General features: G+C 39.0%; 1 protein-coding gene across 1 annotated transcript in view; it reads left to right on the forward strand.

Moving 5' to 3' along the window:
- The window catches only part of zfhx3b (zinc finger homeobox 3b), a 375,747-nt gene that overhangs the window by 96,583 nt on the left and 258,998 nt on the right, over positions 1–20,166 (forward strand). Inside the window, exon 2 of the mRNA XM_052028144.1 lies at positions 9,861–12,556. Coding sequence (XP_051884104.1) covers positions 9,907–12,556 — 2,650 coding nt within the window. The 5' untranslated portion in view covers positions 9,861–9,906. The remainder of the gene's footprint in view (positions 1–9,860; positions 12,557–20,166) is intronic.

Consider the following 20,166-nt stretch of genomic DNA (forward strand, 5'->3'; position numbering starts at 1 on the left):
TTCTGATGGGTTTAGAGTGCTTTTCAGAATCATTCCCCAATGCAGATGTTCCTGATCTGAATGCCACCTCAAAATATCAGTGCACAGCATGAGCTGGGAGAGTCTCTTAAGCATGTCCAGGAATATAAGTAAGTTCTTCCTCCTTTCTCCTTTCTCCATGTCATATATGCAATAGTGGATAAAGTGATTTCAAAGTTTGAGTTTGTACTATGTTTATGTACACATATATTGAAATCACTTTTTCCCCCTGGTGTATAGCAGAGTCAGAGGAGGAAGGAATAAACTCAGCCCCTCTCCCTTCAAATCCACACCACTTACAGACTCTAGATTGTCAAACTTGGATGGGTAAGAATTCCTGTGGTCACCTTGTGCAATGAAATTGTAAACACATCCTTTTAGAATGTGTGTTTGCATCTGTGAGAGAGGCCAAATGGAGGAAATCTTCACAAACACATTTACAATGTCACTACACATATTGACTGGAAGAATCCTTACCCTGGAGTTCTACTATGGCGTGACATCACAAAAGTGTAAGTAAGGCACACAAATCTGAGAAAATTCTGTCTCTGCATGCATGTGCTCACATGTTCACACATTTGAAGTGCCTCTTATAGACCAACCATGTCAATGTCCTTCACTATTATTGTGGCTTCACCTTTATAAAGATTTTGAATAACTTTCACATCTACCTTTGAAGCATGTATCAATTTTTAGTCATGAAATATTTAGAAATTGAGAATTCTGATGCTGTTATATGGCACAATCAGAAGTTTATTGAACTGGATCGAGTGTGTCTATTCATAGTATTCTCAGAAACATGCAAAATTCATTTATAGAATATAATCTGAATCTCTGAGGCATAAAAGGCTACAGACCAATTTCTGGTAAATGGGACTAGTATAGATGGGCACTCAATGGTTGGTATGGCTAGGATGGGACAAAGGGCCCATTTCTGTGCTGTATGGCTTCATGACTCTAAAGTGAAAGTTTCTCATTGTTAAAATTGTCAAACCTTGCAATTTTCTTAATTGAATCCTTCAGCATGAAAAAAAACATGTTGGCTCCAGATCTTCATTAAAAAAAGAAACTTGTCCCATTAACCATGTAAAATGTAAAAAAATATTAATATATTGGGTTACAAATGGCTTTGCATCATTATGCGTTTGGACAAAGCAAACACTTGACTGAGGTTGAGCTGAAGTTGGACCCAGATTCAAACCAAAGCACAAATAATTTTATGTGTGCAGTCACCTCCCTTAATCCTCTGTGGTGAAGTATTTGCATTTCACTTCAATAAACCCTAAAGTTACCCTATCATTATTTGCATAGGCCACTGCCTAAAGCTTTTCCTATTCTGTTGAGAAGTTGGACTTTGCAGGAGGATTGATACAGCTTTAAGGAAGCAAGACAAAATTTCGAGCTGTCAGTGTAGCTTATTACAGTATTACATCATTAGGATACAGTGGTTTACATATAGGTCAACTGCTGAATCAGCATTACATCAGCACATTGTAAACAACCCACAGCATGGAGTACAAATAAGCAGAAAGCTCTGAAATTGGGTAAAAAAAGATTATAATTTACCAAAGCTGTTAACATGAATTCTGAGAACAGTCAGTTGGCATTTCCACGGCTGTTGTGCTATTGCAGTTGAAGGAGCTGAGGGGTTGTAATTTGATCTTGTGGAAGGTGAGGTAGTTGGGCTGGGGTGGGAAGTTGGGGGGGGGGGTGGAGGGGAGGAGTTTGGAAATTCCTTAATTTTGTTCACTGCAGAAGGAGGCCCCTTTCTGTCCCCTCAGAAAAATTTCCTTTATGTAGAATGGTGATGACAATGAAAGTAAATAGGCACCTCAAACTCTTAAAAATGAGTTTCTCCCATCCAAAAGCATTGTCTTGAACCTTCAGAACTGTCCCCTTGAAAGCCTAGTTTAACTGGAATATGCCTGGAACCCAGCAACACCAGACAGTTTGATCTTAATGGTTTTCAGGCTTCCTTGCATTGTATTTTAGTAATCTTCATCTGCTTCCAAGTGCTGTCAGCTGGAATAGTTGGCAAGCACTGATTAACATATGAGATCTCATCCTTGCCTTGAGAAGCGAATCCTCCATCACTGGGAATCAGTATTATGGAGAAGGTAATTAGGATAAATCATACTACATGAAAACTAGATATCATGCTGGGGTGACAGGATAGTGCTATCAGATATGGTAATTTTGATTTGCATTTCTTATCAGTCTTCATGCGTTACTGTCACCTCTTTATCCTCTGGACATTATCTGCCAGCATTGGTATTCTCACAAACAAATAAGAGCTGAATTCACAATGTTATTTGTTTTTATCAGTTTGCACTTTTGCTGTTGAATCCTTCATTGCAAATATCAGCAAATAGATGTTTGAACAAGATGCCTCCTAGATGGGGCAAGATCATATATGAAAAGATAGTTACCTGGCAGACCATCCTGGACTTGTAGCAGATCATGAACATTACTTCTTGGCTGTCCTAAGTCAGCTGTCGTCCATCAGAGATTTCCGACAACTTGGAGCTTGTCATTCCAGAATCAATGCCATTTCATAAAATGGTTTATAGTTTGTGTTGTTTCCCTTAATGCAGTCAAAGTAGACTGAAATGTTACACTTATATAATTTTATTTTCTCCACTTGTGCTATTTGTGCCTTCACTCATTTTTCCACTGTGTGAAAGTTGTCACTTCGCCCAGGATAGGGTTTGGCAGCCTTTCTCTTCTCTTGCCGAACTTTAATCAGAGAATGCTGTCAAGATGTGCTTTCTGATGAATTCACACTGAAGACTCTGTAACCACTTCACACCAGTGGTATCCAGCAGGCGGAACTGGAATCAAAATCCATTCAAACAGTAGCTTGGAAGAAGAGTATGAGCACACTTACACATACTGCTTCAACAGAACAGAACAGGACAGGAAGCTTCATCTCTCTTGATTTTCTCTTGATGAGTTCCCATATCACTTAGCCTGAAAGAGAATGTTGATTTATAGGGAGATTTGTCATCTCTCTCTCTCTCTCTCTCTCTCTCTCTCTCTCTCTCTCTCTCTCTCTTTCTCTCTCTCTCTCTCTCTCTCTCTCTCTCTCTCTCTCTCTCTCTCTCTCTCTCTCTCTACCCCCCCCCCCCCATCATTTCCCAATCTTTCCTTATTTCTCTTTCTCTTATCCTCTTCATAACCCAATCTAGAGCTGCATAGATCTAGCAACATGGGCAACACAGGGATATTGAGCGGATTTTGAAAGAGGGAGAAACTTGGTAGAAATGTGTAGGAGCATGGAATTCAGTGAACAAATAAAGATAGTGATTTGGACCACATTGGAACATCCATATCGGAGATACGAAGTTTGAGCAAGAACCTTTTATCAGAAATGTTTGTGAAATATTAGCTCTGAACAGTGTGACATTCAGCACTCATCCTTATCAGTTGATGCAAGACATGGTTTTAGGATGCTGTCATTGTGCATGGGGTCTGGCAGTGCAGTGGTTAAATTATGGGGTTATTAGCCAGAGTTCTAGTCCATTAATCCCAAGAACCAAGTTTGAATCTCATTATGACAGTTGGGAAGTTTAAATTCAAGTAATTAAATAAATCTGGAATCAAAGTTAGTCTCAGCAATGATAAGCATGAAACTCTCAGATTGTTCTAAAAACCTATGTGGTTTTTACCATGTGTCATCCATACCTGGTCTGGCCTCTGTTGGGTTCCAGACTCACTAATATAGTTGACTCTTAACTGCCTCCTTGATCTAGGGGGAGTTAGGGGTGGACAGTAAATACTAGTATTGCCAGCCACATCCATATCCCTTGGAACAATGTAAAAATAAAAAAGAACAATGCAACATTGGTAGAAATGTAAAGTATGTCTAATGAACATTGCAATGACAATTGACTAATATTTCACACTATAACTGAAGAGATTTACAGGCTTTGGGGGAGAAATTGAAGTTTTAAAATAAAGTTACTTACTTTAGGGCAAAACAAATTTTGCACATTGAACTGAACCATTTTCTTTTGATGAAATTATGATGAAATTGTTCTTCAGACCTGTTATGGGTGTCACCTGCCTCCAGTGACATTGAAACTTGCACCTATACAATTCTTGTTTTCTGATTAGAGCCATTGCAAATTTCCCGCATTGGCTCAGTTGGTTAAGCCAGTGGGTAAGCTAAATGGTGGCCTAGGAGATCTCAAGTGTCTGCTGATTTCGGTTAAATTGGCTGAAAAAGATATTAAATTTTACTTTAAAATGCTCTAAGTCATGGAGGGGTGTTCCATATGTTCTGCTTCTGCTCAATGACCAGTGGACAGTTTGCTGGAAATATGGATATAGGATGAGAACAGATTTTGTCACATATGTGGTATCTCTACTTCATTCAATATTCTATGAAACTCATCATCTGCATTAGTTAATAAAAAAATGGCACTGAAGGCAGGACAGTGCATTTGTAACCATACTTCAACTGGAGTTGATGTTTTCAGAGGAAGAGAAGTGGGACTGGTGGGGAAAGAATAATGAACCTGAATAAAATAGTAGATCTCCTTGCCGGGGAAGTTTGTCAATTTTGGACAAGTTACAGGATAACAGAGAAAAAGAAGGGGCGATGAGTATGATTTGTTAATCCCTGCAAAATACTGTGCCAATTCTACCTCAGAAGTGCCGTACTCAGTTTCAGTAAACTGGATCCCAGTGCAAGATCAAAGACATGCCAGTTTATCAATAGCTGTCCTAGCAGACCATGTTTTCCTGTAAATTGAGAACCATTTATGGCATTGATTATTCAATAAGGTTATTAACTCTCAGATGGCCGGTGTGGTAGCAAGTAAAATCTTTAAAACCTTTTCGTTCACAGTTGGTGAACATCAGGGGAACATTAAAATGCAGCTAGCATGTAGTGTCTTAAGAAAGAAATATTTTATGTTGTTCACACTTCATGAAATGGATGTAATTTAATAATTCATAATATTAATATGTGATTATGCCAGCTCCATTATGTTGGTAGGATTTAAATTTCAACAAGGACTTAGGTCACATTTAGGACAGTGTGAAATTTTTCTTTGGATAGGGAGAAATGGAAGTTTCAAAAATTTTTGAGTTTACATGAATTTTAGAATCAATTCATGTGTGTCAATCCGTTCAGACTTTGTAATAGTGCTGGCTTGCTGCATGACAGGTTCGCAGAGTTCATCAAGGTTTCTAGTTTCGTAAGCATTGAACATGCTGAAAGATGAATGTAAATTACAGAGGTGAGAGGCAGGACTTTTAATACAGAACTTAGGACCACATCTGAAGGAAGAGATCTATCTTTGAAAGATTCAGTAAGTTCCACATTACAGATTCTTCACCTTGGAGATGGGCAATCTAGTCTGGAGTCATAGAGTCATAAAGTTAGTTATACAACACGGAAACAGGCCCTTTGGCCCTGAGCTAATCCCATTTGCCTGCATTTAGTCTTTCTAAACCTTTCATATCTATGAAGCTGTCTAACTGTCTTTTAAACATTGTAATTGTACCCATCTCTACCACTTCCTCTGACAGCTCGTTCCACATGCCCACCACACTCTGATCCTCCAGAAGATTTTTTTTTGCCCCTTTGAATTTTTCCCCATTCACCTTAAATCTATACCCTCTGTTTTAAGCTCCCCTCCCCTGGGAAAAAGACTGAGCCTATTCACTTTATCTATGACCCTCATGATTTTATATATCTCTGTAAGGTCACCTTTCAGCCTCCTACACTCCAGGTGAAGAAGCCCCAGCCTATCCAGTCTCTCCTTATAACTCAAGCCTTCCAAACCTGGTAACATCCTTGTGAATTTTTTCTGCATGCTTTCCAGCTTAAAGCTTGGCAACCAGAACTGTACACAGTACTCCGAGTGTGGTCTCACCAATAGCATGATGTCCCAGCTCTTGTACTCAGTGCCCTGCCCAATGAAGACAAGTGTGCCAAACGCCGCCTTCACCACCCTGTCTACCTGTATTGCCACTTTCGGGGAACTATGTACTTGTACCCCTAGGTTTCTCTGTTCCACAACACCCTCCAGGGCCCAGACATTTACTGTGTATGTCCTGCCCTGGTTTAATTTACCAAAGTACAATACTTCACACTTATCTGAGTTAAATTCCATCTGCCATTCCTTGTACCACTTTACCAGCTGATCTAGATCCTGTTGTAATCTTAGATAACCTTCTTTACTCACCACTATACCACCAATTTTGGTGTCATCTGCAAACCTACTAACCATGCCAACTACATTCTCATCTAAATTGTTAATATAGATGACAAACAACAGTGGACCCACCAGTGATCCCTGCAGCACACCACTGATCACAGGCCTCCAATATGAAAAACAAACCCTTTTGGTCATCTCTTCAAAAAAACAATCAAATTCATGAGACAGGATTTCCTACATACAAACTCTACTCTGGCACTTTCTCTTCCTCTAAACACTATTTATTGAATACACATTGTTTCTGGGACCTTTCATTGGTCTAAATGGATTTAATAAATGAAAATAATGTTTTGAGTTCTTGAAATATTGACTCCAGAATGGTAAACCTCAGTAACACTTGAACCAAGAAAATGTTACTGATATTGACATATATTTCCTGCTTTGTGCTCATCCTGCAGCTGTTCAAAATCCCTCTTTCATAAATATTTAAAGACATTTAAATGCTTTTGTTGATAAAACTGAAGTTCATGCTATGAAAGAGGTGGTAGGACCATAAACACAAACCCCTCAATCAATGGAAAACAGTGTTGTATTGAATGGCTATTTTTCCATTTGGATTGGCATTCTAGAGGGTTCAATCCTGGGAGTGCTATGGTCTTGATGTATGTTAATGACTTGGTTTTTGAAATTTACAGAGAGCACAAGATGTGTAAGTGTAGTGAAGGAAATTTCAAAGGGGTACAAACTGCCTTGTAGAACAATGAAGTACCTGGCAGATGAAATTCAGCTCAGAATAGTATAAGATGATACATTTTGGTGAGAAGAATCAGAAGCGGTAATAAGCACTAAATGCCTCAACAGGTACAAGAATAGAGCTCTGGATGTGTTTGTGCACACACCTGTGAAGGTAGCTTGATTGATAAAGGATTTGAAATCCTTGACTTCTTAAATAAAGGTAGTGAGCTATTCCTGGTAAACCTGTAGAAAATCACTGGTTGGATTGGAGTTTGAATATTGTTTCAAATTCTTGGCTTTTCACCAGGAAGGACAGAAGACTTTGAAGAAGGTACATGAGAGATTTACTGGAATGGTTCCATGGATGAAAAATAACAGATATATAGGTCGACAATCTGGAGAATTTAGGATTGTCCTTCTGACAGAAGAGGAGATTCAGAGGAGATTTGTTATAAATGTCTGAATAGAGAAATCAAAGTGAATTGGTTTCTGAAAGCTAAGGGTTCAAAAAACAGGCGAAAGGTATAAGGTGATTGACAACAAGCAGAAAATCTTTTTCACATTCCAGGGTCTTAGCAATGCCTAAGAGGTGGGTGGATACAGTTCTATTACTAATATGGATAAATACATGAGGGAGAAACATACGGGAAAGGGAAGGGATTAGGACTAAGGGAATTGCTGTTAAGGAGCGCCAGCACAGAATCCATGGGCTTAGTGGCCTCCTTCTATACATTACTACTCTGAGTTCTGTGATTCATTGATGCCACCTCCAGTCCAGGACTGGTGCATGTTGTCAAAGATGCCACCTTTTGAAAATTCTTTATGGCAATATCTGCCTGTTTGGAAGAACGTGAAAGATCCTCTGGCTCTTTTGAAGAAGAGAGTCCTTCAGAGGTCCTTGATAAAATAACACCAGCCAAAATAGAATATTTCCTGCTTTATCCCATTGGCTGTAGAACCTGTCTACCAAATTAAACTTCACATCAAACACAATCCGTTAGCTGTAAAATACTTTAAGACATTCAGAATGTATAAGAAATGCTATGTTGTTGCAAGTTTGTTCACCTATTACAGCCGAGAGGAGTTAATATTATTCAACTCCAACAGTAAAGAAATTGCTGATGCCTTTGAAATCTTCTGCGGCTTCATTTAAATGATTGTTGTAGAATATTCACCTTCTATGGAAAGCTGCAATGTCATACATGGCATTGAATGCATGCACTATAAATCTCATTTATAATTAGTGACATTTTAGGCACTTGTAACTGAGCAGATGTCAGTCAAAGTAAAGCACTGTGGGCAAACAGTATTACTGTTCCAGTCCTGTTGCAAGGTAGAACTACAGACAATCCACTTTAGACTGTAAAAAAAACATTGGTAATTGCATTAGTGATACTTGCTTTTTGTTGTTTTTTTTAAATAATCTCATTTTGGTGAGCGATGTGCACAGAATGCCACAGATGTATCTAGCCTTCAGCCAGTTGCCTGCTGGATTGGTTTCCAGAGTGGAAATTTTATGAATAAAGTATATTGATTGAACTTGGGTTAAGTAAATGTTTGCTTCACTAGTTCATCACACTGTCAGTTGGTGAAGAAGAACCCAGCAGTCCCAGCCCATTGCTGATCAGTAATGGTTGTAGCATTTTCAATGACACTAAAGCTCAATTTCATCATTTTTCACCATGTTGCACAAAAGCATTCTGTTGCTGTGCAATCTCTGGAATTACCAGGAAAACCATGTAAAGTTGAAAATTTGGAATTTTTAAACCTTCCTCCCCTATGATATTGAAGCAAAAATCACTATTCTCTGCTGAGAGTTGGATCAATAGATGCTCTATGTTGTTGGTTTAGTATCAGTTTTTTGCTTCTGGAACATGTTACAAACCATTTAACCTCTCTGCTTTTCAATCGTTACAAAAAAATTTCCAAAAATTTTTGTCCATTCAAAGATAATGAAATAACAACTGATCACAAACAGGATATGGACATTGCTGGCAATGTCAACACTTACTGTCCATCCCTCATTGTTCCTAAAGTGAGGAGGCAGCTCAGAATCAACACATTGATGGATCTGAAGTCAGATGTAAGCCAGACCAAGTAAGGATGGCAGATTTACTTCCCTGAAGGACATTAATGAGTCAAATGGGTTTTTAAGACATTCCATTATTTTCATACTAACAGATTATTACAGATTTTATTTGTTTGCTGGAATTTAACTTCCCCAGATGCCATAGTGGGTTTCAGATTCGTGTCTGTAGATCAATAGTCCAGGCTTTTGAATATTAGTCCAACTGTAACTTAACATTATGCTACCGTACTATCCACAGAGTAAAAACAATTTAACACATGGCATGTACAAACACAAAAGTTCACATGCCAGACTGCAACACACAGGGTCTCTTCCTTCCCACCTCCTCCTCTCAAACCTAAGACCTGGTGCCATAATAAATGCTCCTCAGAGTTTGGCGGTTATGCTGTACTATTTGTTCTGTATGTTGAGTTTCTATTGATTTTTGGATGTACTATGATGAAACAGTTTAGCAATAATTCTAGTCCTATTTGCTTGGAAATCACAGGCAACATTAGTGGGTGAGGATTTGACACAATCGTATGACATTTTGCTGACTAGTCTTCTAACTCGAGCACTGAGTGATTTATTCGAAAGGAGTTAACACCCCTGCTAAAAAAGTGGGCAGAGAAATTTCATACTGAATAGTTGAGCCTTTGTCTACATGAATTGCCAACAGTGATTCACACTTTCAGATTTTATGGAGTGTTAATTTTGTAGACACTCAGCTTTCTTTCTGGGAAAAATATAGAAGGAATATACTACTCTAAGGGCCAATTTGTTATAAAGTATTTAGTAGTGAAATGTCAGATGTAAGAGTTTATTTCTTTACGCAAAGCACTTACTTACTGTTTTGTTTTAATTTTTAGGCCCCTGCCAGACTGGATGCAATGAAACGCTCATGTAGTCATCACTATGGAAACTTGTGACTCCCCTACCATCACTGGGCAAGAGGATGGGTGTAGCACCTCCCAGCATCAGGAATGGACTGAATCCAACCCCCAGGTCTCTGATAAAGTTGGTTCAATGGAGTCTGCACAAGAGAACTGCATCCCGTGTGAGAACCTAAGGTCACCCTTCGACGAGTGCAGCTCAGAGACTGCTGCGGCGGCTGTTGTTCCACACAGCGCGTTGTCTACAAAGGAGGTCAGCTGCAACGAGTGTTCATCCTCATTCTCAAGTTTACAAAAGTACATGGAACACCATTGCCCGAACTCGCACCCTCAGCTCCTCCAGGAGGAAAGTGACAGTGAAATGAGTGAGGCAGAGGAGAGTGATGTGGAGAACCTGGTTGGGGAGATTGTCTATCAGCCAGATGGCTCTGCCTACATCGTAGAGAATGTGAACCAGTTAATGCAAAGTATCCAATCTGGAGGGCCCAGTGGCAGTAGTGTTCTCCCAGCATTGTTCATGAACTCAATGTCCAATGCTGGGAATAAGCAAGGGGAGTCCACCTCCGCAGCATCCGTCTCTGTCTATCCACAGATCATCAACACTTTTCACATAGCCTCATCTTTTGGGAAGTGGTTTGGTTCTGACCAGGCATTCCCAAATACCTCAGCACTGACAGGCATCAGTCCTGTCTTGCACACTTTCCGTGTTTTTGATGTGCGACACAAAAGCAACAAGGATTACCTGAACAGTGATGGCTCTGCCAAAAACTCTTGTGTATCCAAAGATGTCCCTAACAATGTGGACTTGTCTAAGTTTGACAGTTTCGTGCTCTATGGCAAGCGAAAGCCGATTTTAATGTGTTTTTTGTGCAAGTTGTCTTTTGGATATGTGAGGTCATTTGTAACGCATGCTGTGCATGACCACCGAATGACCCTTAGTGAAGAGGAGCACAAGCTCTTAAGTAATAAGAACGTGTCTGCTATCATCCAAGGGATAGGCAAAGACAAGGAACCTCTTATAAGCTTTCTGGAACCAAAAAACAAAAACTTTCAACACCCTTTAGTTTCCACAGCTAACCTCATTGGCCCTGGTCAGAACTTCTACGGTACTTTCAGTGGAATCCATGTTGATGGTGATGAGGCTGTCCAGGCTGGTTTGGCTTTATTAAAAGACTCTGAAGGTAACACGAGTGCAGCTGAGCAGCCTCATTCAATCCCGCTGGCACAAAGTGCTCTGTTGAATCTTGGAGGGTTGACGAGCTCAGCCCTAAAGACCCCAATTACCTCAGTCCCTCTGGGCCACCTTGCTTCCGGGCCTACCAAAACGTCAGAGAGCAAGGATTTGGGGGTGGAGATTGAGAAGAAAAAAGCCAGTGGAGAGTTTAGTGCTGACAGTAGCCTCATGGAAAAGGCGGACTCTGCTGAACAAGCGGAGGAAGATGAGGAGTGCAAAGAATTGTTCCCAAACGAGTCAGATGAGGATGATGATGAGCCCCAGGAAGACCCTGAGGGTGATGCATGTAGCAACAAGGAACTCACTCTCTCAAACCAAAGCATTTCTAAATCTCCTTTAATGCCTAATGTGCTGAACCCTTCTCCGAGGGGCACCTCTTCTTCTTCTACTTCTTCCTTTGTTGTTTTCGATGGTGCAAATGGGAGGAATGCAGTGAGCTTGTCAAACGACAGTGCAAGCGGCGACAGCTGTGTCGGTAATACTGAGAGTAATAGGACGGACTTTGTAGATGAAAGTGCCAATAAAGACAGTGCCACAGCTCCTGAACCAAATGAACCTGTCGATGGCGAGGAAGGAAACTATGCCTCCCATCACCAGCATACCAGCACTCCCTGCGACCTGGGGGGTGGGGAATGCTCATCCGGAAGCACCGTTGAGTGTCCGAAGTGCGACACGGTCCTGGGCTCCTCTCGGTCCCTTGGTGGGCACATGACCATGATGCATTCTCGGAACTCGTGCAAGACCTTGAAGTGTCCAAAGTGCAACTGGCACTACAAGTACCAGCAGACGCTGGAGGCCCACATGAAGGAAAAGCACCCAGAATCCGGTGGCTCATGTGTGTATTGCAAATCTGGGCAACCTCACCCTCGGTTGGCCCGGGGCGAGAGTTATACATGTGGTTACAAGCCTTTCCGATGTGAGGTATGTAACTACTCCACTACAACCAAAGGCAATCTCAGTATTCATATGCAGTCCGACAAGCATCTCAATAACATGCAGAACTTACAGAACGGCGGAGGCGACCAAGTTTTTAGCCACACTGCTGGAGCAGCTGTGGCGGCTGCGGCCGCTGCCGCTGCCAGTATGAGCTCGTGCGGGGCCTCCTCGCCCACCAAACCAAAAACCAAACCCACTTGGCGGTGCGAGGTGTGCGACTACGAAACGAATGTAGCCAGGAACCTGCGCATTCACATGACCAGCGAGAAGCACATGCACAACATGATGCTGCTCCAGCAGAACATGAACCAGATTCAGCACAACAGACACTTAGGCCTCAGCAACCTGGCACCTGCAGAGGCCGAGCTTTACCAGTACTACCTGGCCCAGAACATGAACCTCCCAGGCCTGAAGCTGGAAAATGCAACTGACACACAGTTTATGCTGGGTGGATTCCAACTGGACCCAACAAATGCAGTATCAGCACTTGCACCTGCACTAGGTAACAGATAATAACTTCATTATTTCAAGTATTTTCCACTTAATTCTTAATGACTATTGATATATAAATACATCTGTTTCAGTAGCTCAGGAAATGCTTTTCAAGCTAGTGCTCATGTTTACAAATTATAGAGAGTATAAACATTTAGATGTGTTGGTTCCACTGAGAAATGATCATTCAGTTTGATAGGCTTTGTCCTTGAATTCAGCAAATTTCCAAAGTTTCTTGTGATAACTGTTCTGGAGCGTGTCCATGCTTGCACTTTAATAAATATAAATTCAGAATGAAGTGAAATATTACACTTCTCATAAAAAGATGAGATTTTATGGTCTTTGAATAAATAGCTGTGATGTAAATCGAGGTCTGCATTATAAAGGGATACAATGACCTCTATTATACAGTTTAACAGTTAAATGCAAATTGGCCTGGTGTACATATTGCCAGGTGGACTGACAGTACATAAAGTGAACAATACCAAAGGTTTAAAAAAAAGTTTACCATGTTTTAAAGATGACATCAAAAGCTGTTGCATCAAAAAGAATGTTGAAACCAATTTTTGTAATTTGACTGAAAATTTCACCTGGAATGTCTCCAGTGTATTTGGCTGACTTTCCTTTATCAACAAGCTGCCCATTAATTTTAATGTGAAATTTGATTTTGTTATGAGACTGGGTGGTGCTATATTTTGTTTATTATTTAAAAATCAACCTTCACGGTTCACTTGTTAAGTTTGTTAGGAGAGTTCCCCAGTAAACAGTAAAATGAGGGGGGAAGTTAGTAATTCATATTTACAAGTATCATCTGCATAGGAACTATAAAATATGGAATGAGTTGGTAATAGAAGATTATTGGTGCATTATAATAATTAGAAGCCATTCTATTAAAGATCTTTGTGTCATTTTGACCTGTTTAGATAGCAGCCTTGAGCAAACAATCCCAGCCCTAACAGTCAGAGATGAACCTGGTCTACAGGATCTAATCCAGTTTTACAATGCCATGTAATTTGAGTTTGAATAATTTATGGCACAAGACTGTAATTGATGCCATTCAACAGCTTTACTTGGGTGAAAGTACATTCACCAGTGAGCGGGACTCAGTCTATGGCAATCTAATGCTGTTGCCAGTTATATAATCGCTGTTTCATTTGAATATCATAAGTTTGACTGAAAAAAGATCAACAAAATTTTTATATGTGTTTGAAAAATAGTGAGAAAGTATATCCCTACACTTCAGTATTCCACAATATTTGTGAAGAATAGAGAATGGTTGGAGTTGGCCTGTCATTGAATAAAACACTCATAGAACATAGAACAGTACAGCACAACACAGGCCCTTTGGCCCACAATGTTGTGCCGACCCTTAAACCTCGCCTAAGACTATCTAACCCCTTCCTCCCACATATCTCTCTATTTTAAATTCCTCCATATGCTCATGTGTGAGCTTTCAAAGAAAAAGTAACTTGGAAAGCCCACTGCTGCCTGTTCCATTCTCAATATCTTCCGTTTACCTTTTCATAATTTTAACCCCCTGGATATGCAAAAAAAGTCTTACAGCAAGTTTCAGTACAGCATACCTTACCTTCTGTGAATGTATAATTTCACTTAATGTGCATCACCCTCCTTGTTATGTCGGTGTTCTTTTAAGGAATTTTGAAAAATATCTTCTGAGAAAATTGCAACGTATTTGTATTTGCCCCGTGAGCTAATATGAGAGAAGAAAAATGTTCATCTAATAGGATTTTTTCTCCCCATGTATTCACTGAAATTATCATTATTATTTTGAATATCATCTCCAAATCCACTGCATCCCTTTGTTTCATTAAATTTTTTTAAAGTGGAACTGCATTGAACAAGAGCCCATGTTTCTCCAAAAAAAACTAATTTTGCAAGCATATCCTGGATATCAGAGATCGGATACACACTTGGCTTGTTCTGAACTGTGGGAGAGTCTTAAAATTTTAAAATTGCAGGATTGCAAATTTACCAAAATATCCTTAGCATAGTATCTTGTATAAATGTATTTGTCATTAATGAGAAGCAGGAATCTCCAATACATAAATAAAAATTAAAATGCTGGACATACTCAGCAGTCAGGCAGCAACTGTAGAGAGAGAAACAGAGTTAATATTTCAAGTTGATGACCTTTCATCAGAACAAGGAAACTTTAGAATCCTGTGGCACAATGAGTGACATAGAAGTTAAGCATCTTTCCTTCAGATGCAACCTATTTGGAGTTTGTACATTTTCCCTGTGATTGTGTTCGTTTCCACTGAGTGTTCCAGTTTCCTCCTACATCCCAGAGGCATGCTGTAGCTTAATTAGTTTCTACAAATTACCCGTTAGTGTAATTAAGTGGGAAAAGAATTAACGGGTAGTTGATGGGCATGTGAAGGAGAATAATTTGCAGAGTTATAAGGAAATAAAAAGAGGAGGAATGAAACTGATTGGATTGCTTCACTGTGAGCTGGCACAGACCTGATGGGTTGCATGGTCTCCTGTGTTGTAATAAGTAAGAAAACAAGCATCTTTTAAGTTGTAGAGAAATTGAAGGGGAGGATAGAGCAAATGGAATGTCCGTGATAGGGCGTACATCAAGGGAAACTGAATGACACATGATGTTGGTGTCAGGTGAGAGAGGCTATGGAAGGCTTGTTAATTGCAGCTGAGCTGGAAGGGGTGTAAGTAGAGAAGATGAATGAGGAGGGAGAACAAAAAGGGAGAACAATGTTTGAACTGTGAGATGGAGAGTACAGTGAGTCAACATAAAAGGCTGATGACCTTTCACCAGAACTGGCTAGTTCTGACACAAGAAATGTTACTTTTTAAAAATGGAGCAATCTTTTCTACTCTCCCTATCCCAACACACACACACACACACACACACACACACACACACACACACACACACACACACACACACACACACACACACACACACACACACACACAGAGTCTAGAAATGTTTTGGGAAGTAAGAAATGAGCAAACAAATTGAAAATCCATCAGCTTTGTTGAGGTTTTTGGGAGAGCCAACCATTGCATTTTAGGTTGTTTAAAATGAAATTTCAGGACGTGAATCTGCCATTTCAACTGCATCTCACCTGAAGTGACTCAAATTACATATTATATGGTTGACTCATGATTCCCTTTGTATTGGCCAAGCATGCCATGTAGTTATAAAGAAAATTACCATTATCATCAAGGCAAGGCGAAATGGTCAATACGTGTAGCCTTACAAGCATTACCTCAATTTCTGTTTAAAGTAGATCTTAGTAACTTTTGAGAAATTACTGATGTAACTATCACTCAAACTAGACATTTTATCAAAATTTTACAGTGGGTGTAGAGAGAGACAATATACAGATTTTTAAAAACTGTAATCTATAGCAAGAATTCACACATATGCGTATACTTGCTACTAAATACTAAGATAGTAGTAAAGATATTTAAGTATTTATTATTCTCCACGTTACACTGTACAATTTCAAGATAATTTCATGCAGAATGAAGCCTTGGACCATGCAAATAACTTGGACATTTGCTCTTGTACCAGTGTTGACTGTTATCCACTGAAATATCCCTACAATAAATATTTATGAAACCTAATAATATAAAATCTTTTATCCAAAGTACTTCACCAATAATGAAATAATTCCAACATTAAGTCACTGTTCTAATGCATAAATATGCAGCAACCTAGGTGAGAACATCATGGTTCCACAATGAAATAAAGACCCGATAATGTTTTTTTTATTGAAGAATAAATGTTAATTTGGACACTAGACGACATTGCTATCCCTCAAAGATATTCCCTTATATCTAGCTGAGAGAAAAGACTCTTGGGTTGGCATCATATCTGAAGAGAATTAGTCACCGTTAATACTGCAGCACATGCTTGTTGGTGTCAGCATGGTGTTTGTGTCTCATGAGTTGAGCTTGATGCCATCAGAGAGGAAGAGACTGTTATTGAGCCAAGACTAACTATTTGGTCTGTATGAACAATTTCCAGCACTATATGACATGGATTCTAGGTTTCTGATTCAGCACCTTTTGCCTCTTAAGTTGTTCACTGCTCGGTAGGTCTACGTGGCGTGCATCAGAGCAAGAAGAGCATAAGCAGCTGGCAGCTCTCTGTACCTTGGATATTTGGAGATAAAGAGTTCAGGCTGAAACATTACCCTGACAAATTATTTCTATAATTTCTCCCAGGATGGAGCACTATGTACTAAAGGGTAGTACTATGTACCATCAAAGGGATTGGCTGAGGACCAGTTAAATACATAGAAGCTAGGATTCAAAGTCAAGGTCTCTAATTGAATGTCTGGCGCTGTAATGCTACAACCACGGAGCCACAATCACGGTGTAATATATAGTCCTAATATATGGCACAAAGCACAAACTATTGTAGTCTAATCTTGGGTTGGAAATCAGTTGTAGAAAGTTTACCAACCATTGATGGGTTATTTTAAAAGGAACTGCTGTGCAGTGCTTGAATATTTTCAAGTTTTAAATATTTGCTATGTGTGCCTGAGCAAGGCTTTTGAGCTATATCTTAAGCTATAAGTTTAGTTCCACCCTTCACTGTAATCAAGTTAGCATTGTAGTGCTAGTATTTTGAATAATGCACCCAGTGATTTACTGCCATTATCCTAATAATCAGTTGTTTTCTTTGCCAAAAGGTAAATTTCAGAAGAAGTTGCAAATTGGCCATATACCCCCAGTTCGATCAGTCAAGTTCCTGTTTGTTTGCTGTTTTTTTAAACTTTAACCAAGGCACAGTTAAAATTTGTCCTTGGTTGGTGACTGTGGCGTTAATGTTGTATTTAATAAAGAACAGAAAATAAAAGCTCCAATGTACTACAGCAGATCAGTGCAATTAAAGATCAATTTTTGGAAGTGTTGGTTGGGACAGAAGTTTGCCAGGACTTAAGGTTTAAAAAAAAATTAACATAAATTTATTGGAAAAAATAATATGACCCAAAACACTACTTGAACCACAGCCCCGTCTTCACTGCACCATTTTGACTCCCTTTCCCATCAACTCCTTTTCATAGAAACCCAAAAATTATGCTTCTTTCCAGTTTTCACAGGTTTTTAAAATTTTTCCCCTCTGATAATCGCAGCACTTTCCCCCCGTTTGCTACAGTAGCTCTCAGTAGGGGGAGAATGAGCCATAGTCCTGTATTATTAACATGCTCTTACAAGAATATTGGACTTGGATTCCTGCCAGAGCACATTATAATACATTAAATGTAATCTCCTGCAAAGTGATTAAAAAAGATCAGAGTGCCCGAGCATATTTTAACGCATTGCACTGAATCTCATGACATCTGCCATTGAGCTCATGTGGTAGGATTTGGATCCTTGTTTTATTTTCTGTGGTATTGTTAGAAAGAATCTCTTGGTAATAGGACTTCTTGAAAATGTTGCTTGGTGGGGTTTCCAGGTCCCCTGTGGTAATGATGGCAGAGTTCCAAACTAGGGGAAAAAGAAAGCAAAAAGAGGTTACAAAATTGGGCTCAGGTGCTCCTTGGTTTAATTAGGCATAATATAAAAAATTATACAGTAATATAGATGGTCACAAGATAAATAATCCAAATTATAATAAAGACTAAAATGTTTTGACTTTATAATAACTTTATTCATAGTGCTTTCATTGCAGATTTTTAAAACCTGTTTAATACATGTGTGGTTTTCTAAACCTGTGTACTGTGATTTATTGCTCATACACACTCTATTAAAATGATAATTAACATTTTTGGGTGGTTTACCAATGGTTTTCTGAATTGCTGCAATAAATGTTGTTGTTGTTTGCTGGCTAGAATACAAAGAGTTAATTACATTGTAATGTAGATGCCTGCAGTAGTTTACTTGATTAGTGCCAATGTGTTATTGCACAGGCTTGTTTAACCCACGTTTCTTCACAATAATTAAAAATTGATCACTGTAACTAATTTTTACCATCTGTTTAATTCTCATATGAATTAGAATGCTTACATTGTGAGATGTATAATACCAGTAGCCCTTTATTATAATGTCATTCTCAATTCTTTGGAACTTATCCTGAAGCAGTGTTTAAGGCTACAGTTGTCAAACTTTAAGAAACAGCAAGTTTTACAGTTGGTTCTGGCACTTCTGTGTTCAACATTTAAATTCTAGGAAGATTTGGATTTATTCATTTATCCCAATCCTTGATCAGCAGGGTCATTAAGGGTCACCAATATTAAAAAAATGTATATGGTAACCAGAATGGTACAGGATAATCCCATCTATTTCTAATCTCTCATGTCCCTGGGCCACAATTCATGGTTTTTCTTCCTTTGCTTTGTTTTTCTGAATACTGTCCTCAATGAGCAATATCAACACTGAAGAGTCAAGAAGTTTGTGTACAGTGATGCTCAATAAAACGTTAAGTTTTGCCCCAGCAATAAGCTTGGTCCAGGTTTTGGCGTTCTTACTATCTCTCTCCTAGTGTTTTCTCTGAAAGAAATGAGCAATTATTCATAGATCAGCTTAATAGGAAGTGAATTGAAATTACCCCAAATCATTTCATGCATACACATCGTGCACTCTAAGAACCATTGGAGAAGGGACTCCTTAATAGTCTCAGCTAAATTTGAATCCAGCTACTAAATCTGAAATGCTTAAAATGAGGAAGGCTAAATACCTCTGAACAGCAACATACTTTGTCCATTTAAACAGTAGTCCGGTTTAGTATTCTTCCTACTAAAATGGATAACCTCAACTATTCCCACATTATATTCCACTAGCCAAATGTTTGTCCACTTGCTTAACCCATCTATATCCCTTTGCAGACTCTTTGTGTCCTCCTCACAACGTGCTCTTCCATCCATCCATAACCATGCAACAAGCTCACTTAGACACTATTCTAAATGATCTTACTGGTTGGGAAGTAAACTGCAAACATATAGGCTGGAAATGTATATCGAGTAGTGGCAGCAAAATCAGCATCTGCTGTCATTAAACTGCAAAACCAACGGCAACTTATGACATTCATAAATATGCAATGGAATACAGATATCGAGAAGAAGATGACTATGATATTCTTTTGCAGCCTTCGAAGCCAATCAAGACAGAATTGGAGATTTGATTCATTTTATTACCTTTACACATAATTATCACAGCAAAATCCATCAAAAATATTTAGCTATGTTAAATGATGTCTTATTTAACAGCATAGTAAGCCATAAATACTGTTGAACTACTTCACTGATACCAAAAAAGCTAATTTTATATGGTCTAATTGTCACAAAAAAATTTCAAAATTCCATGAATTTAAGATAATAAAGGACTGTAGAATCATAGAGTCTATGACTATAATAAGATTAGTTGTTTTAGTGTTTCATATTTCAGCTTCTCCTCAATTATTTGAGTGTCCCAATCTCTATTTTGATTTTTGTTAAATAGTTACAAAATTGGATTAAAAAAATGAGTTTTTTTTTACTGTTATGCAGTCTGTTGTAATTTGACTGGCTACACAGCCAGTTTGACGATAACGTTGTAGCTGGATTTCACAGTTGCCTACAGAAGGTGCCTGATTGTACTTGGCTTTTGGAAATAGGAAAAGTATAGCACAGATTCCTCTGAAGT

Source organism: Pristis pectinata, chromosome 13, assembly GCF_009764475.1.
Source record: "Pristis pectinata isolate sPriPec2 chromosome 13, sPriPec2.1.pri, whole genome shotgun sequence".
In the NCBI taxonomy this organism is placed as follows: Eukaryota; Metazoa; Chordata; class Chondrichthyes; order Rhinopristiformes; family Pristidae; genus Pristis; species Pristis pectinata.